The sequence below is a fragment of the Podarcis tiliguerta genome (genome assembly GCF_965153285.1).
Source record: "Podarcis tiliguerta genome assembly, chromosome: 10".
NCBI lineage: Eukaryota > Metazoa > Chordata > Lepidosauria > Squamata > Lacertidae > Podarcis > Podarcis tiliguerta.
Genome location: NC_139543.1, coordinates 15,076,999 through 15,097,132, shown reverse-complemented (window position 1 = coordinate 15,097,132; position 20,134 = coordinate 15,076,999). Strand labels below are relative to the sequence as shown.

The following is a 20,134-nucleotide window of genomic DNA, read 5'->3' as shown; positions in this document are numbered from 1 at the left end:
AAGACATTGTGTTGACTGGGTTTGATATATTGACGATAGTTTCTGATTAAATCCCGTAAGATTCTACATTCATGCCCTTTTGCCTCTGCTGCCCATTTCTCCCTGCTCTTCACGAATCACGTACACACTTAGACAGGCAGGCATCCTGGGTCATCAAAGACAGTGGGCAAGTTTATTTGATGTAGGATCTTAATCTTAGGGCCAGGAAGCAGATCTCACATTAAGGTGATAACGGTCGCTGTCCTCCTGGCCATCCTCCTTATCATATGTGTATTGCTTGTTTATTACCTCCTGGATTGCCAGATACTCTTCTTTGTAGTTCTCAACTTATTTACCCCAGAAATATTTGTGCTTAATTAGTTTTAGTGGTTTAACTTTCTCCCCACGCGGGTTTGTGGAAATGCTCAGAAGAAATCTGATTGGTCCTTATGAACACTCTGTAAAAAGTTCTTTTGTGAATAAAAAACGGCCTGGGCCAGGGGGCTGCAGACACGGACAAGCACAGAGAGACGCGATTATATGCACCCTTCCCAGAGTCATGCTGGTTCAAGCCTCTATGTGTATTCTTATTAATCAGAGTTCAATCCTTCCTTTACTTTGCGAACGCAACAAATCTTAACTAGGCTTCCAAGTGCCCTCTGTTGAAAGAACAGATTACGCACGTCTTTATTCTACCCCGTATCTGATTTGAAATTATTGTGGTGGTGTATATGAAATCGTTTTCAATGCTTTATTGCTAAATCGCTTCCACGTGTTTTACAAGGCAGCAATTCATAAATGGAACGAAATAAGTCAATCTCCTAGACACATTGAGAATGGCCAGCCCTTTGGTGATGAAAAGGACCAATACGTCTAAAGCCAACCTGGTCCTTCAAAATTCTGGAAGTGTTCAAGTTCCTAAACAGGTGTGCAGCAATATCTGTGTGGTTCTCTACATCCTGGCTTACATAAAGAGAATAAAACTGTACACGTGCTACTTCTGCGAAGTGGTCGTACCGACTTTGTATATAAACCAATGTGGCTTTATTCTCTTGCTGACCTTATGGAACACGTCAAACATAAAAGTCTGAAAACTCTTTTGATCTCATTTTCTCAATGTCACTGCAGCATTAAAGAAAAAGGAGAGAGATGAAGGAACACAGGAATTAAAAACCCCCATGGTACATTCAAATTATCTGAGATTCTTCCTGACCTTTTCTTTATGGGGAAAGGGAGACTGGATAGGGCTCACTTCCTGCTCTTTAACGAAAATCAGCAGTTGTAGAGATCCAAAGTCTAATTTTAGCACACATCAAAGCTACAGCTATCATTTGGGTATGGCGGAGCCCCAACTCTAACTTGTTTGATTACATCACAGTCCTTTCACAGATCTGGAAATCATTATTTCAAAATCTGTGGATATTTTGCGCCACAAATCAAAATCTTCATCTCACTTAGCCAATTTTCTTTTGTGTAGGTTTGATGGAGAAGGTTGCATGACATCTTAACACGTTTTAGTGATGTTTACTGAGGTCCAGTTCCGAGGGCCTTCTGCAGTTTCCTCACTACAAGAAGTGGAGTTACAGGGAACCAGGCAGAGGGCCTTCTCGGTAGTGGCGCCCACCCTGTGGAACGCCCTCCCATCAGATGTCAAGGAAATAAACAACTAGCTGACTTTTAGAAGACATCTGAAGGCAGCCCTGTTTAGGGAAGTTTTTAATGTTTGGTGTTTGGTTTTCGAACGCCTTGTGAGTCGAACGTTTTGGCTCCCAAAAGCCGCAAACCCGGAAGTGAGTGTTCCAGTTTGCGAACCTTTTTGGGAAGCCAAACATCTGACGGGGCTTCCAACTGAGTGCAGGAAGCTCCTGCAGCCAATCGGAAGCCGTGCCTTGGTTTTTGAACGTTTTTGGAAGTCAAACAGACTTCTGGAACAGATACCATTCGAGAACAAAGGTACGACTGTATTCTATTGGTAGCTGCCCAGAGTGGCTGGGGAGGCCCGGTCAGATGGGCAGGGTATAAGTAGTAAATAATAATAATAATAATAATAATAATAATAATAATAATAATAATTATTATTATTATTATTATTATTATTATTACTACTACTACTACTACTATGATGTTGTTGTTGTTGGGGCTGCCTTGGATGTGTATAAGCAGTAACACATTGGGTTGTATTCTGACCTAAGTCCGCTGAATTCAATGCATCTATTCTGAGTGTGATTAAGTCAAACACTAACCCAATGTCTAACTGCAGATCTCTGGGATTCAAGAGCAGTAGTGTGGCAACCAGAAAGGTAACCAGAGCCACACTGAAATTGTTTTGGAAAGATCTTGAGCTTTTCTCATCAATTGTCTTCTAAAAGATCAGCCCACTGAAGGAGCCGTTCTATATCAAACACTTACTTAGGAGTAGGCCGGCCCCATTGAGACAGTCGTGAATGACTGCTGATAAAATATGCATAGGAACAGTCTGAACGAGAGTGAATAGGAATGTCTGAGGTTCAGATATACTACAGCATCAATGAAATCCTTAATACTATATTTTAATTCCGGGGGGGCTAACCCCCAGCTTGGGGGTTGAGTCTACAATTTTGAAACACAGTTCAGATGAGGAGGGGCAGGCTGTTTTCCTGTGTGTGTGTGTACATGTGAGACTATGGGATGTCCACTGCCAATATGTGACCCTCCCACCCAAGGGTTGGTCAAGGTGCCCCATTCAAACAGATGTACTAAACTTAACACATTGAAAAGTAGAAGTTAAGCAGGAGAGATTACATATTGGGGATTAAACAAAAGACCGAAAATGACTCATCAGTCATATAACTTACTGTCTCCTCCATTACTTCTTTAGCAGGAGAGTGGTGGAGGGCTGCAGTGGGGAACTGCTAAGAGACAGAAAAATACAGTATTCATGAGCTTATTTGGGTGTAATCAAGCCATTTTGAGCGGATGTCATGAGAAAGCCAAAGAGAGGGCTAGGGATTAATCTGTACACTGCCACCTGGCTTTTCTGCTGCCTTAAAAATAAAAAAACCCCAACTGGAATATTTGGGGAAGAGAAGAGGATCTATAGAAGAAGAAGAAAAGTGCAATCTTTGCTGGAAGTCAGATACTGTTATCACTTTTGAAATATACAACTCAATATTATATAAGCTGCCCTTTGAAAAGGATCTATCCTTAAGCTTCTTAAAGGGCATCTGAGAGATGCTGTAATTCCAGATGAGTAACCAGCGGTGGAGGTTAACAACCCCTCCTCCTTTCATTCAGATGCCAGGGCTGCTGCGAAATGAAACCGTCCCATGATCCGATGATGAATCATTCCTTTTGCAAGCCCCGTGAACCCAGACACAAGCGAGCAACTTCCACATTCAGAAACCACAGTCACAGCAGTCCACAGAAAGATGCAACAGATTGAAAAAACTGGAGCAAGAACCCCATAAGCCAGGCATGGTCAAACTTGGCCCTCCAGTTGTTTTGGGACTACAATTCCCATCATCCCAGACCACTGGTCCTGTTAGCTAGGGATGATGGGAGTTGTAGTCCCAAAACAGCTGGAGGGCCAAGTTTGGCCATAAACAATCAAAGAACCCATTCCAATCCCTAACTGGCAATATATTCCATGATGCACTGAGTCTTCATACTAGGCTATGGGAATTCTTAGATTACAATCCCATGTACCCTTACCTGAGAGGAAATCCCACTGAATTTATTCCAAGTAGACATGCACGGGATTGCACCATTAAACTGTTCCTAGCTATTTCCTTGCTGCTTTTGCCATGGGGGGAAAGCAAGACAGCAAATGTGTATCAGGTGATGAGGAGATCTGGAAGCAAGTCAAATCTCAACACTATTTGGAAACGTAAGGGACCCTGACTATTAGGTCCAGTCATAACCAACTCTGGGGTTGCGGCACTCATCTCACTTTATAGGCCGAGGGAGCCGTCGTACAGCTTCCGGGTCATGTGGCCAGCATGACTAAGCCGCTTCTGGTGAACCAGAGCAGCACACGGAAACGCCGTTTACCTTCCCGCTGTAGCGGTACCTATTACTTGCACTTTGACGTGCTTTTGAACTGCTAGGTTGGCAGGAGCTGGGACCGAGCAATGGGAGCTCACCCTGTCGCGGGGATTTGAACCGCCGACCTTCTGATCGGCAAGTCCTAGGCTCTGTGGTTTAACCCACAGCGCCACCCGCGTCCCATTATTTGGAAACAAGAGATCCTCTAATCCTGGATATTGAAACTATTGGCTTGAAAGTCCTGTTTTTCAAACTTTCAACGTTGGAGGGAATCCTTCCCACCATGACTGGTCTGCTTTAAGCCCTCCGCCCCCCGTGCGTTGTATACAATTCTGGGGCAAGTTTTAGGAAGCTTTATAGCGGTAGTCTTCTTCCTTTTCAAACCCAAGAACCAAGTGCCCATCTGGGAGCCACTTCTTAATTTATCATCGTATACTTGCATGTTAATAGTGCTGCAGTTGTGACCCACCTCAGACCAAACTGTGACCCAACAGAGGCTTCCAACCCACCAAGTTGGAAGACCGTTGCTCTACAGTGCGTGGAAAGTATACGGCAGGTAACTGGCCCTCACTGTTGCACTGTGCAACTTGAAAGTGTGTCCTAAAACACAGATGTCAACAGAAGTGTAGTGGTCCTGGGTTGCAGGGGGTCCAAGATCCATTACTATTTCTGTAGCCTGGTCCCAGCATGGTTCCTGCCTCCAGCATCCTAAAAAGTACCAGGCACTCAGGATTGGCTCTTAGGGTTACTCTGGAGAAAGCACACAGTTTTTCTGTATGCTCCAGAGCTAACCATTTAGGAACAATGAAAACACAAGCACACACAGGTCCGGTTTACCAAACACAATGCATTCCGTGGAAACCTTTCATTAGGCAAGTGTTCATATAACGAGTCCACGATTTCCATTATTTCCTATGGAAATATTTCTAATGCGGGATTTGTTTGCTTTCCTTCTACCCCCTCCGTGTTTTCTTCCTGAAATGGCTGCAGCCAACCAGAAAAAGTAGAAAACTGATTTGTCCAGTGTCACTCCCCACTGTCTCTCCATGGCTTCTGCCCCAAAATGACTGTCGCCGACCAGCAAAGCACAACGAACAAGGAAGTAAGGAAACTGGTTGTTTGGATAAGTGAATCTGCGGAGTGCATAGCAAGTTTTGGCCATCATTATTTCCGTGTGGGTAAGTGAATTTTTGGATAGTGAGAGTGCAGATAGCAGGACCTGCGTGGAATTAGATTTCAAGAGAATGGTGTGCAATTTTTTTGTAATGTACAACAGTACTTCAAGGAAAATACAACTGAAGTCATTCCAAAAGAAGATACTGAAATACCCCAAACCATTTACTCATGTACGCACATAGAACAGAGCTAACGGAAAGGCGACACACATGGAGATATACATTGGTCATTGCAATGATTACCTAATTACAATGTATAATTGGAAGTTTATTGTATAATCTTAGAAGGAGTGTGTGGCTGTGACTATTATGAAGGTACACCTGAATTTCCCACTCTACTGCTACCCATCACAAATCTGCAGGGTCAGAATGTAAGTCTGGATAGCACTGGATAGCACCCACAGGGATTTATGTGAGGGGCAACCCAGTGAATTTGGAAAACTGGGGAATATGGGCAATCACAAAGTCAGCTATTCCTGGCAGCTATTCCTGGCATATTCCAGCTATATGGGCAATCACAAAGTCAGGCTTTCCTGGCAGTGAAATGTCTAACTATTATTATTATTATTATTATTATTATTATTATTATGATACGTTATATGTAGGGCTGCCTCTGAAGACAGTTCAGAAACTTCAGCAAGTGCAGAATTCAGCGGCCAGGTTGCTCACCGGAGCAAGACGCTTTGAGCATATTACACCAATCCTGGTCCGACTGCACTGGTTACCAATTAGTTTCCGGGCCCAATTCAAAGTGCCAGTTTTGACCTATAAAGCCTTAAATGGCTCAGGACCACAATACCTCAAGGACTGCCTCTTTCCATATGAACCTAGCCGGACCCTGAGATCATCTTCTGAGGCCCTCCTTCGTGTGCCTCCTCCTCGAGAGGTCCGGAGGGTAGCAACACGAGAACGGGGCCTTTTCTGCAGTGGCTCCCCATCTATGGAATGCTCTCCCCAGGGAAGTTCGCCTGGCGCCTTCATTATACATCTTTAGATGCCAGGCAAAACCTTTCCTGGCCTTTGGTTGACCTGATTGACATACTATACCAGGCTTCCTCAACCTCGGCCCTCCAGATGTTTTGAGACTACAATTCACATCATCCCTGACCACTAGTCCTGCTAGCTAGGGATCATGGGAGTTGTAGGCCAAAAACATCTGGAGGGCCAAGGTTGAGGAAGCCTGTGCTATACCCTTTTAAAATGTGGCTCTTTTTTGGGGGGGGGGGTTATTGGGTTATTGTTTTTATTTTTATATATTGTGATCTTTTCTGTGAACCAACTGAGACCTCCCGGTATAGGGCGGCATATAATTTGATGATGATGATGATGACACCACCCTCCATCCGAAAATCACAGGGCAGTTCACAGATAGTAGTCATATTCCTCAATGGCGCCATAGATATAGAAGGGTGATTAACAATGGAGATGCAATAAGGAGCTGGATAAAAATACAGTGGTACCTCGGGTTACATATGCTTCAGGTTACATACGCTTCAGGTTACAGACTCCGCTAACCCAGAAATATTACCTCGGGTTAAGAACTTTGCTTCAGGATGAGAACAGAAATTGTGCTCCGGCAGCCTGGCGGCAGCAGGAGGCCCCATTAGCTAAAGTGGTGCTTCAGGTTAAGAACAGTTTCAGGTTAAGAACGGACCTCCGGAACGAATTAAGTACTTAACCCGAGGTACCACTGTACTGAAGACAGTACAGAAGATAGCCCCTGGATAATTAAGCAGTATCTTTTTAAAAGCATGATGTTGCTCCTGAAATAAGCTCACTTCCCTCTTAATGTCTCTACACCAAATCTAAAATGTTGCTACAGTTCAGAGCCAAGCCCAACAATTTGCCGGCATTAATTGTGCATGAAAACTGGACCATGCCCACTTAGGCAATTAATTGTTTTCAAACCTTTGCCCTCTCAAATTCAATTGCTTGTCCTGGCACACAGGAAAACAAAATGTTCACTTCATCTTTACCTTTGGGAATGTTTGCGCCAGCTGCTCCTATTCTGAAGCTGCTCTGTGCCCGGAATATTATTTATTTGCTTGTAACACTTTGTCCCCGGGAACTGAAAATGGTCAGTCAATTTGTTCCGGCGACCATGCCAGAGTCACACATTTTGATGGGCTACCTGAAGGATGCCACACTCAATAGTCTCTGCAGGACCTTCCAACACTCAACAAAGAAACAAAAAGCTAGAGGCAATAATTTTCTGCTTGGAGCTTCTAATTCCTCTACTAATTTTGAAGGCCAAGCATTCCAGCTATTGAAAGTTGCTTCATAACCCAATACAGTGATACCTCGGGTTACAGGCGCTTCAGGTTACAGACTTCGCTAACCCAGAAATAGTACTTCGGGTTAAGAACTTTGCTTCAGGATGAGAACAGAAATTGCGTGGCGGCAGCAGGAGGCCCCATTAGCTGAAGTGGTACCTCAGGTTAAGAACAGTTTCAGGTTAAGAACGGACCTCCGGAACGAATTAAGTTCTTAACCAGAGGTACCACTGTACTGTAATCTACAGCTATTTTACACTCTTTTTTTAAAGAGTCCCTTTTAATATTTCCAGGGGAAAACAATGAGTTGGGACATCTTAGTGCAGCTTTTGAAAAGTTTTGAAGAAACTTATATACTGGCGATAGTTACAGCATTTTGTACCAGCTGGAGTCTTTCAGTCTTTCAGTATCACAATGGATAAGTCTTGGGGTTATACTATACAGTCGTACCTCAGAAGTCGAATGGAATCCGTTCTGGAAGTCTTTCGACTTCCAAAATGTTCGAAAACCAAAGTGTGGCTTCCGACTGGCTGCAGGAAGCTCCTGCAGCCAATCGGAAGCCGCGTCGGATGTTTGGGTTCCAAGAACGTTCGCAAATCGGAACACTCACTTCCGGGTTTGCGGCATTCAGGAGCCAAAACGTTCGACTCGCAGGGTGTTCGGGATCCAAGGTACGACTGTATGCTACAGTTTGAGACGTTTCTCAAAGCAGCTTCCACAGCGAGCCATTCCTAATTCATCTCTAGCCAAGGTGCAAACACCTTTGCCTAGGCCAGCAGTGGTGTCCAAACTTTTGACACCAGATTTGATGAAGTGAAGGACCGTGAAGTTGTTAACCTTTTTTTAGGATTGAAGTTGTTGAGGTGGTTTTTTTTAGGATTTTACCCCAGGAAATAAACTGCCACAGGGGCTGGATTAAACCGATGGGCAGGCCAGATTAGGCCCCCGAAACAGACTTTGGACATGCCTGGGGTGGGGGGTAAAGACATCCTTGCCCCACCAATGCCCCCTTAGTGTGTGTACAAGCAGAAACAAATCTGACCCAAATGAAGCCGTGCTGATGTGAGCAGCCGGAAGGAAAGAGCTGTGAAATTCCCCATGAATAAAACAAGCACATTGCGCTCAAAGGCGGTAATGTGAGCACATCCTAAATAAAAACAGAACTCAGTCTGCTGCCAGAAAGCTGTGTATCTTTTAGTGATTCCTTTTTTTCTTCAGTTCAGAAGCTCGCATGTTCTTACATCGACGGAAAATGGTTTAACGGAAGGCCCCACAACTTAACTCTTGCTACTTTTTTGCCATCTTCGCCGCTGCCCCACAAAAACCAACCAAGGGCTTAATGTGAGCACCTAAAACGTTTCACTACAAGCCCAAACAATTTGTTGGATGTGTAATTTTCAGTGGGCTGTATGATTCACTTTCTAAAAGCTCTGGGGTGTGTGTGCTATGGTCATTCAAGCTGAAAACGTATTGCTTTTAAATGCCTCAATGCAGATTCACACAACATTAATAGCTATTCACAAAGAGACAATAATTTCCGTATCATATCCCATTGCTGTTTCCAGCCAACCCTATTCCACGGTACTAAACGGTCACATGGAAACTTAGCTCTTCTAAATATAGACTTATATCCGCAAATACATTTGTATTTCATGTTCATATGATTTTTTTTTTAGAAATAAGAAGTTACTCTGATAGCAATTTAATATTGCATGTTCAAAATGCTACTACCTTGTTTGCAATGGATACAATAGCTTCAGAAAGTTAGAGGGATATAAGGACACTTTGCATTTTCTGTACATTATCTTGTAATCCCTACAACAGCCTTGAAAGGAGACCAGGATGACTATTCCTACATTGGTGACCTAGCGAGTGCACAGCAAAACAAGTTTCAAAGCGGCGTTGAGACAAAAATGAAACCCCACTTACACCTCAAATCCGCTCTACTTCCCAGTGGGGAGGAGTTGCGGTGGACCATGTGGCCACCCACTCCCCTCTGGGGGCGGGGGATGAAGTCCCGCATCCCCCGGAGGTTCCCAGCCATGTCATTCGCCTGCCAGCCAATCCGCTGGCTGGGGGGCGTGGCCGGGCCCCATTTAAACTGAGGTGTGAGCCGGAGTGCTTCCTCTTGGCTCACTTCCTCAATCTCCCGCCTTCCCTCCCTATTTTCAGGTTTCGAATTTGGCCTTGCTATAGACCTCGGTTGGTCGCCATTGAGGGGCCTGGTAGGAATTTTTCCACTTGGCAAATTGGCAAGGGCCATTTGGTTTTCACCTACCTCCTAGCAATCGTCACAACTTTGTAAGGTTTGGCGGTTAGGCATTGGTTGATCTTGTGATGGGGGAGGGGAGGTGTGGCCATCACCTGCCCCTCCAAGCTTAAGGGTATTCCGTTAAAGGAATCTGGGGTGTGGATCTTGTCTGAAGTCTGGGGTTGGGCTAGGGCCATGACACTGTCGAAGCTGCACTCGACCGAACAACTCTTCTGGAATTGCCTCTGACGTGATTAACGACCTGAGCCTCTGAAAAGGCTCCAGGCACATTCCCCATTACTCAGAGTATCCAGCACAGGGAAGGATGAGAAGTTTGAGCTACATGGCTAAACGGTTTTATTACTAAGCTATGCATAGAATCATAGAATCATAGAGCTGGAAGAGACCACAAGGGCCATCGAGTCCAACCCCCTGCCAAGCAGGAAACACCATCAGAGCACTCCTGACATATGGTTGTCAAGCCTCTGCTTAAAGACCTCCAAAGAAGGAGACTCCACCACACTCCTTGGCAGCAAATTCCACTGTCAAACAGCTCTTACTGTCAGGAAGTTCTTCCTAATGTTTAGGTGGAATCTTCTTTCTTGTAGTTTGGATCCATTGCTCCGTGTCCGCTTCTCTGGAGCAGGAGAAAACAACCTTTCTCCCTCCTCTATGTGACATCCTTTTATATATTTGAACATGGCTATCATATCACCCCTTAACCTCCTCTTCTCCAGGCTAAACATGCCCAGCTCCCTTAGACAGAAAAGAAATACACCCTCTCTCTGTGAGAGCAGAGAGCAACCGAAAAACAAAGGAACAGGAAACCAGTGACATCACATCCGTCTCCTGTCTTCCGTGAGACTTCCAACGGTCTGGAATCCCAGGAATGTAAACAGAGTCCTGTGACTCCAAGAGCACTGCACAGTGGCAACACACAGAAACTAACATCCACGACCTCGTCGGGAACCCAGAGGGAGCTCAAGTTGGTTCGCATCGATGGGGCTCCCCCTATTGGTGGTTGACCCTTACAGGACTCCCTGCATGGCAGGCAGGAGTCAGATATAGTCGGGTCAATTCCAGTGCCTAAGCCAATACCGCTCACATTCTGTAACCAATAAAGTTGTGGCCTAAATTTGCCTAATAACATTAACCTAATATCTATGTCCTTGTGTCTTATTCATCAGTGAGGGGGTGGTCTCAGGGTCTCGACACGCAATACATGTGTTAAATCTTCAAGGTTACCACAAGACTTTGGGTTGCTTTAGCTGCACAGTTATCCCTCTGGAAATTGCCACTTAAAAAGAGAGAAGAGAAAAGAGACCCTTTTATAGTTTGCAGCCTGTTGCATTTCTATATCCTCCAGCAAAAGGTGGGAAGGGGGAACCTGGAATCCTTCAGAATTCCTGAAGGTCTACACAGATATGGAGGAAATCAATAAGGGCAGGGCTATAGCTTGGTGGTGGAGCATCTGTCTTGAACTCAGAAGGTCCTAGGTTCAATCCCTGACATTTCCAGGAAGGGTGGATTTGATTTAAATCAAATTGATTTAAATCACTAGTCAGTAAGACTTGATTCAAATCATTTTTTTATGGAAAGACTCATTCCTACTGGTATAATCTTAATATTTACAACCAGATGAAGGTTTCAGAGTAGTTTTTAAAGTTATATCAAAAATTACTAATTTGGTTATACTATTAGAAATACATTTACAGATAATTATGAAATTATTGTGAGGTTCATGAAGTTAACTGTTTATATTTGGACAACTTTTCTGCTGTGCTTTATTGGAAAGAGAAAAATAATAATTTCCTTAACAACAATTTAAACAATCTATGTAACCAAAACAATAACATTATAGCATACATATCCATGTTTGTTAACTGATGTGGTTAAACAATTAGAAAAAAACTTTGAGTTCTAGCACATATGAAAAACTTAAAACAAATCCTTATTTCCCTATTTATGAAGATGTAACTTAAATAGAAAACTATCTTTAGAAAGATTTTTCCTCCAAAAGCATTTTATTTTATAAATCCGATTTAAATAACAAAAATCTGTTTTTTGATTTTCTTTTAAAAAATCATTGGATTGCAGTCTGGAACCCTGGACAACCTCTGCCAATCAGTGTAGGCAGCACTGAGCTAAATAAACCAATGGTCTGATTCGTTTTAATCCAGTTTCTTATGTTCCAGTGATGACAAGTGATTACTGTGCTTTATCCACCTGCCATGATATCCTTCGAGCTAAAACCAACCCCAGAGCCTTCAGGTGGACTTCGGAGACTGATGCATAAAAAGCAAGGACATGTTAATTTTAAAGAGTCATGACGAAGGGGACCACTTGTAAGAACTCAGGGCCACGGCACCAAACCACAAGGAGACTGCGTGCCAGTAACAGGGCAGAGAAAGGGCAAAAGAAGGCCAACACCCAAAGACTTGGTTTTCACAGAGGTAGGAAATCTGGAGGTTCGGAGTACGTTGTCAGCAGTATGCTGATGACACACAGCTCTGCTTCTCCTTTGTAGGTGAGGCAGTGGAAGTGCTGGACCACTGCCTTGCCTGGTAATGGACTGGATGAGAGGCAACAAACTGAAGCTCAATCCAGATAACACTGAGGCACTGTTAGTGGGTGGTTCCCTAGACCGGAAGGGTGGGAGGTCGCCTGCTCTTGATGGGGTTTCACTTCCCCTAAAGGAGCAGGTTTGTGGCTTGGGGGTACTCCTGGATCTTGAAAGACCTACATTGGCTCCCAGTACGTTTCTGAGCACAATTTGAAGTGTTGGTGCTGACCTTTAAAGCCCTAAACGGCCTCGGTCCAGTATATCTGAAGGAGCGTCTCCACCCCCATTGTTCTGCCCGGACACTGAGGTCCAGCGCCGAGGGCCTTCTGGCGGTTCCCTCACTGCGAGAAGCCAAGTTACAGGGAAGCAGGCAGAGGGCCTTCTCGGTAGGGGCACCCGCCCTGTGGAATGCCCTCCCACCAGATGTCAAAGAGAACAACAACTACCAGACTTTTAGAAGACATCTGAAGGCAACCCTGTTTAGGGAAGCTTTTAATGTTTGGTGCATTACTGTATTTTAATATTTTGTTGGAAGCCGCCCAGAGTGGCTGTGGTATTAACAACAACAACAACAGCTATTATTATTATTATTACTATTATTTGCTGTTGCTCAAGGCTCAGGTGGCCTCAGTGGGCCGAAGTGCCTTGCATCAGCTTCGACTGGTGGCCCAGCTACGCCCCTATCTGGACAGGGATAGCCTAACTACTGTTGTCTATGTTCCGGTAACCTCAAGGTTAGATTACTGCAATGCGTCATATGTAGGGCTGCCTCTGAAGATGGTTCAGAAACTTCAGCTGGTGCAGAATTCAGCAGCTAGGTTGCTCACCGGAGCAAGATGGTTTGAGCATATTACACTGATCCTGGTCTGACTCCACTGGCTACCAATTAGTTTCCGAGCCCAATTCAAAGTGCTGGTTCTGACCTATAAAGCCTTAAACGGCTCAGGGTCGCAAGACCTCAAGGACCGCCTCTTTCCGTATGAACCAACCCTGACCCTGAGATCATCTTCTGAGGCCCTCCTTCGTGTGGCCCCTCCTCGAGAGGTCTGGAGGGTGGCAACATGAGAACGGGTCCTTCTCTGCAGTGGCTCCCCGTCTGTGGAATGCTCTCCCCAGCGAAGTTCACCTGGCTCCTTCATTATACACCTTTAGGCACCAGGCAAAAATGTTCCTTTTTAACCAGGCCTTTGGTTGACCTGATTGACATCCTGTACTTTTTAAAAATGTGGCTCTTTGGGGGGGGGGTGTTATTGGGTTATTGTTTTAATTTTAATTTTATATATTGTGATCTTTTCTGTGAACTGCCCTGAAACCTCCAGGTATAGGGCAGTATATAAATTCAACAAGTAAATCAATCAATCTGTGTCTGAGCTGGACTCTGTGTGACCGAAAGCTCCTCTGTACCAAAGCGCCCTCTGCTAAGAAAAGTAGGTGTCAAGGGAGCAAGGCGGCGCTAGGAACCCAGAAGGCAAAACCGAGATACCTAGTATGGCGATCACACATGGTCCCCGGACGTTTAACGGTCTATTGATCCCTGTGCCACCTCTGTGCTCGCTTTCTCGCTGCCACCAACCCTTTAGGTAAAGGTAAAGGTATCCCTGCCCGTACGGGCCAGTCTTGACAGACTCTAGGGTTGTGCGCCCATCTCACTCAAGAGGCCGGGGGCCAGCGCTGTCCGGAGACACTTCCAGGTCACGTGGCCAGCGTGACATTGCTGCTCTGGCGAGCCAGAGCCGCACACAGAAATGCCGTTTACCTTCCCGCTAGTAAGCGGTCCCTATTTATCTACTTGCACCCAGGAGTGCTTTTGAACTGCTAGGTTGGCAGGTGCTGGGACCGAACAACGGGAGCGCACCCCGCCGCGGGGATTCGAACCGCCGACCTTTCGATCGGCAAGCCCTAGGTGCTGAGGCTTTTACCCACAGCGCCACCCGCGTCCCGTTACTCTCTGGTAAAACACTGAGTCCAGACAGTTGTTAAAAGTGAACCAAAAAACCCCCAAGTTTATTTTACAAACATTAACAAGTTTATGGTTTCTCAGATAATATTCCTGTCAGTATCTTAACTTTAGTTTCTTTACCGGCCTATACCTTCCTAATACCTTCTGACTGATTATCTCAACTGTTTGACTGACTCCTCTTAACAAATTCTCTCACACCAGACTAGCCCAACCCACAGACTTATCTTCTCTGTCTCTTCTAACTCCAGACTGTCTTCTCAACCACCCTAACTCTAACTCCTCCAAAAAAAGCCCCCTCTGTGCTTAAACCTTATACACAGTTAACTCTGCCCCTTGGGTTCCCATTGGTTAGTCATTTTACAATTATCTAACCCTTTCCATATGAACCCGGTATGATGTCACACTTTTAGGAGGGTAAACGACACACAGAGGAACAGGAGGGATCGCAAGCAAGCAGTGCTCCGTGAAGAACAAAAGGCAAGGGCAGCTTATTTGCAAAGGCAGCGCAGCATCTCTAGGGAAAATGGGAGTCTCTTGCCCTGTTGCACACCCTGGGCAGCTGCAGAGAAAATACAACCATGCGCTTCCAGAATGGAGGAGGCAAAGTCTCTGGAAGCAGCTGGACATTGTGCGTCCTGTTGTTTTTTGAGGGGAAGAGATCTCGAAATAAAATTTCGAGCATGTTTGTAATTGTAGTTCTGGGGAGCAAAATCCTAGCCGCTTTCTGTTCATTATGCCCCCCCACTCCAAAACCCTCTGGGTGGTGGATCCACTGAGGCCACGGACTCCACTTTCAATGAATTTTTCACGGAGGATTAAGTTGGATAGTACATTTTCCTCTCAAACTTTTCCAGTTTACCATTCCGCCTTCCACAGTGTTTCTGGCCACTCCTCCCCTACCCACCCCAATCACATCCTGGTGCTATGCAGACGCTTGCAGATTATAATAAATAAGCAATAACTGATACAGTAATTGAGAGTCTTCAAAGAACGCCTCATGCTAAAATACTACATTTTGTTGTCATCCTTGCAACAAGAACCCGGTAAAGTAGAGCGGTGCGATCGCACAGGATCAAGACTGTTGCTGCACAATGCACCAAAACTTTAGAAGAGATCTACCTACACTTTGGGAGAGTGGAGAAAATGTGGTCTAAGTGTATGGCATGGTTCATCTAAGGCAGGGATACCGAAACCCGAGGTCCTCCAGATGTTGATGGTCTCCAGCTCCCCAAAGGTGGGGGGTTCAAGTCTGGCAACATCTGGAGGGCCAGAGGTTCCCCACTCCTGGTCTAAGGGCACCCAGAGTTCATGGCAGAGATGAGATTCAATCAGGCTTGTGTGTTTTTCTGATTCGAAGCTGAGCCTCCACAGTGCGTCAAGTCTAGCCCCACTACTAAGCCCTTGGCCTTTCCCATTGCACATTGCCAAGTTTCTCTTCTCTGGGGGGTTTCCATCACATGGCACCCCTTCCCTGTCATGCAGGATTGCTTTTATCAGAATCCTAATAAATGCCTGCTTTCATAGAATCATAGAACTGTTTGTCTGGCGCCTTCATCACACACCTTTAGGCGCCAGGCAAAAATGTTCCTTTTTAACCAGGTCTTTGGTTGATCTGTTTGACATCCTGTACCCTTTTAAAATGTGGCTCTTTTCTGGGGGAGTATGATTGGGTTGTTCTTTTCATTCTGATTATATATGTTGTGATCTTTTCTGTGAACCGCCCTGAGACCTCCAAGTATAGGGCGGTATACAGCGGTACCTCGGGTTACAGACACTTCAGGTTACGCGATTTCGGGTTGCGCACCGCGCCAAACTCGGAAGTACCGGAATGGGTTACAGTGGTACCTCAGGTTACATATGCTTCAGGTTACATACGCTTCAGGTTACAGACTCCGCTAACCCAGAAATAGTACCTCGGGTTAAGAACTTTGCTTCAGGATGAGAACAGAAATTGCGTGGCAGCAGCGGGAAGCCCCATTAGCTAAAGTGGTGCTTCAGGTTAAGAACAGTTTCAGGTTAAGAACGGACCTCCGGAATGAATTAAGTACTTAACCAGAGGTACCACTGTACTTCCAGGTTTCGGCGCTCGCTCATGTGCAGAAGCGCTAAATCGTGCTTTGTGCATATGCAGAAGTGCGGAATCGCGACCCGCGCGCAGACACGGTGCTGTGCGTTGCGAATGTGCCTCTCACACGGATCACATTCGCAAGCCGAGGTTCCACTGTATAAACTCAGCAAATAAATAAATATAACCGGAAGGGACCGTGAGGGTCATCTAATTCAACCCTCTGCAATGCAAGAATCTTTCGCCCAACATGGGACTCAAACCCACAACCCTGAGATTAAGAATCTCATGCCCTACCAACTGAACTATAATGATTATTTGCCAGGAGGATGACTCCCCTGGAGCGAAAGTAGGCTGTATTTCACACAGGTCAAAGACCCAGTTTGGCGCCCCCATGAACAATTGCATACATCCACCCACAGGCTGGGAGCCTCAATGGCACCCCTCTGGAGGCTTCATCGGGGCAATAACCCAACTAGCGCTCCCCCTAGTTACAGCCCTGCGCCTCCCCTCATTCGTCTAACTACTTGAGAATGGAAGGGAGTTATGTGTGTGTGTGTCGCAACCACTGCTACCTCCCCACCTCTCCCCTCCTCAGCAAAGCTTCTTCTACGGCTGCCAGACAGGTGGACTTTCAACAGGGGAAGCTGTCCCCCATTTCCAAGGTGCAGCAATAGGAGTGAGGAAAGGCTTCACCGGCTGGGTGTCCGGTTCCTCCTAGCAGCGCAGCAGCAAAACTGCCAGCACATTTGCAAAGCTTAGGCATGATTTCAAACTGGATGCCTTGAGATCCCTGTATTGCAGGCATGTCCAACAGGTAGATCGTGATCTACCGGTAGATCACTGGATGTCTGTGGTAGATCACTGGCTCCCCCCAAAGAAGCTGAACAAATGTGGCTCCCCTAAAGAAAGCTCAACAGGTCAAGAGAGCCAGTGTGGTGTAGCGGTTAAGAGCGGTGGACTCGTAATCTGGTGAACCGGGTTCGCGTCTCCGCTCCTCCACATGCAGCTGCTGGGTGACCTTGGGCCAGTCACACTTCTCTGAAGTCTCTCAGCCTCACTCACCTCACAGAGTGTTTGTTGTGGGGGAGGAAGGGAAAGGAGAATGTTAGCCGCTTTGAGACTCCTTCAGGGAGTGATAAAGCGGGATATCAAATCCAAACTCCTCTTCTTCAACATTTTACCTCCTCCCTGAAAAAAACTCAACAACTTTGACCAGAACCCCCAAAGGGGTAGATCATTGCCAGTTTTTAACTCTGTGAGTAGATGGCAGTCTCTTGGGAGTTGGCCACCCCTGCTGTATAGCAAATCGGTTGGACTGGATTGAGCCTTAGGCTCCCCTCCCAGTTATCCCATTCCATGCTTTCCACGCTGCTGCCCTGAAGGCCCACCTTACCGGCAAAGTTCTTGGTGAAAACCAGCGTGACGAGGACGATGGGGATGAGGACGGTGCCGATGGTGACGACGCGGTCGAAGGGCAGCTCAAGTTTGAGCTGCAGCAGCAGCGCCGCCAGCGAGCCCGCCTTGTCGTCCTGCGCACCGGGCAGGATCAGCTCCTTGAGTTTCTCGCCCGCCAGCAGCGCCGTGGCCATGTCCGGGTGGTTCTCGATGATGTGTTGCATAAGCGGCGCTCCTCACCCGGGCGCTCCTGCCTGCAGCAGGGGAAGCGTCGCCGTCGCCGCCTGGCCGGGGGAGATCCACGAAATCCAGGAGAAGATCCAGCGGATCCCGAGCCGAGGAAGGTGGTCCCGGCCTGCGGGGAGGAGGAGCGACACCGGAGAGCGATGAGAAAAAGAGAGGGCGCACGTGGAGACCAAGGAAGGCGACGAGGCACCATCTCCCTTTTTGCGCAACGGCCGCGTCCCTAGCGAGACTGCGGCAACGGCGATCGGGGGGTGCCCTTGGCTCCCGCAGCCGCGGATCTCCGTGCCCGCCATCCCCCTCTCCCCAGGCCTCCCTTCCTCAGGCGGCGGCGGCGGAGATTAAGCGCCATGCAATACCGCCGAGGACGAGGTGCCGGCGGGCAGCCCTGGAAAGGCGCGACCCGGATTGCGCCAAGCTGGGTGGTTGCAGCCAGCGCGCAAAAACCAGCGGGCAGGGAAAGCGCCGCGGGAGTAAAAAAACAACCCCGGCGTGGGTAAGAATAATAAAAACCACCACAGGTTTATTGGGGCTCTGCTGCGCAATAAAAGCCCATTAGAAGCTGGTTATATATAATTTCTATCTAGAACATATTATACACACACACAAAGACACACACAGAGAGATGTATGTACCAGAAAGCTTGTTGCAGAACTAGAATGGTCCTTTTCCGGTTACCTTGATGGAAGTCCTTTTTTTTTTTAAATCCCCGCGCCTCTCCTGCTCCAAAGCCGAGAGAGGAGCGCAAGGGTGACTCGGCAAAATCAGAGATGCTAAAGGGAAAAAAAATAAAAATCCGGCTGCGGCAGGCTGGCAAGACTCCGGCCTTCACATAGTACTTCCTCTTGGTCTCCAAGTCTAGTGCAGGATCTCACCCACCCGCTCTCCGAAGAAGAGAGGGGCGATTTGCAAAGGGCAGTTGCGCGAAAGGAAGCGTCCTCCGCGGTAGCCGCCGCAACGAGCTGTTGGAGAAGGCGCTTTGCAGCGGCGAAGGAAGCCCCCCAGCGGAATGCAATGGGTTGAACGCCGCCCAGAGGTCGTTTAAGGTCTCCGTTTAAACATCTGGAATTGGTGGAGCTGCCAGCAGCGGCAGGAGCGGGGGCTTTGCTCCAGGAGAGAAGGGTGGCCGCGAGGAGGCATAGGCTGCAGGCATTATCGGCTCAGTAGCTGCCGAGTCACCCAGTGCAACACGTTGCGCCTCGAAGTGGCGACAGACAGCTTCTCCTGCCGCTGCCTGGGAATGGCTCGGCGGCATCTCCGGCTGCTTTTGAGACTGGCAGCCTGGTTAGAAGCGACGGAGGAGAAAAGGGTGGCCAGGAAAGCCGCCTCTGGGCCTCATTGCGGAGGCAACCAAAGGAACCCGGCGGCGAGCGCTGAAGCGCCGCAAATGCAAATGCAGAAGGGGATTTATTTCGCTTGCTAGTCGCCCCATCCTCTCCCCCCCCCCTCTCGACACCTAGCTCTTCTTCTGCAATGGCATTAGTGCAGCCACGTCCTCTGCATGTTTACCCACAAAAAAATCCTGCGGAGTTCAGTAGGTGTTTGCACTCCCGTGACACGCGAGAGCGCATAGGGACTGCAGCCCTGGGTGGTTGTTGTTATAAGTTGTTGTTGTTGTTTAGTCGTTTAGTCGTGTCCCACTCTTCGTGACCCCATGGACCAGAGCACGCCAGGCACTTCTGTCTTCCACTGCCTCCCGCAGTTTGGTCAGACTCATGTTTGTAGCTTCGAAGACACTATCCAACCATCTCATCCTCTGTCGTCCCCTTCTCCTTGTGCCCTCCATCTTTCCCAACATCAGGGTCTTTTCCAGGGAGTCTTCTCTTCTCATGAGGTGGCCAAAGTACTGGAGCCTCAGCTTCACAATCTGCCCTTCCAGTGAGCACTCGGGGCTGATTTCCTTCAGAATGGATAGGTTTGATCTTCTTGCAGTCCATGGGACTCTCAAGAGTCTCCTCCAGCACCATAATTCAAAAGCATCAATTCTTTGGCGATCAGCCTTCTTTATGGTCCAGCTCTCACTTCCATACATCACTACTGGGAAAACCATGGCTTTAACTATATGGACCTTTGTTGGCAAGGTGATGCTTCTGCTTTTTAAGATGTTGTCTAGGTTTGTCATCGCCTTTCTCCCAAGAAGCAGTCTATCACACTCTGCACTAAATAAACAGACTGAATATATTTATGCAAACAATTAGATTTGC

General features: G+C 47.0%; 1 protein-coding gene across 10 annotated transcripts in view; it reads right to left on the bottom strand.

The window, feature by feature from the left end:
• Positions 1-19,993, bottom strand: part of PANX2 (pannexin 2) — a 36,857-nt gene extending 16,864 nt beyond the window's left edge. For 2 of the 10 annotated variants that reach the window (XM_083399697.1, XM_083399699.1), the window contains exons 1-2: positions 17,686-17,731; positions 2,814-2,870 (exon numbers count right to left, since the gene is read on the bottom strand). Coding sequence is in view for 3 of the 10 variants with exons in the window: in XM_083399693.1 (XP_083255819.1) it covers positions 17,686-17,911 (226 nt within the window). In the remaining 7 variants the exon portion in view is untranslated. Of the gene's footprint in view, positions 1-2,813; positions 2,871-17,685; positions 18,411-18,565 lie in introns of those variants that run through there. The other 8 variants (XM_083399693.1, XM_083399694.1, XM_083399698.1 and 5 more) reach the window with 8 other exon arrangements.
• Positions 19,994-20,134: the final 141 nt, after the last annotated feature.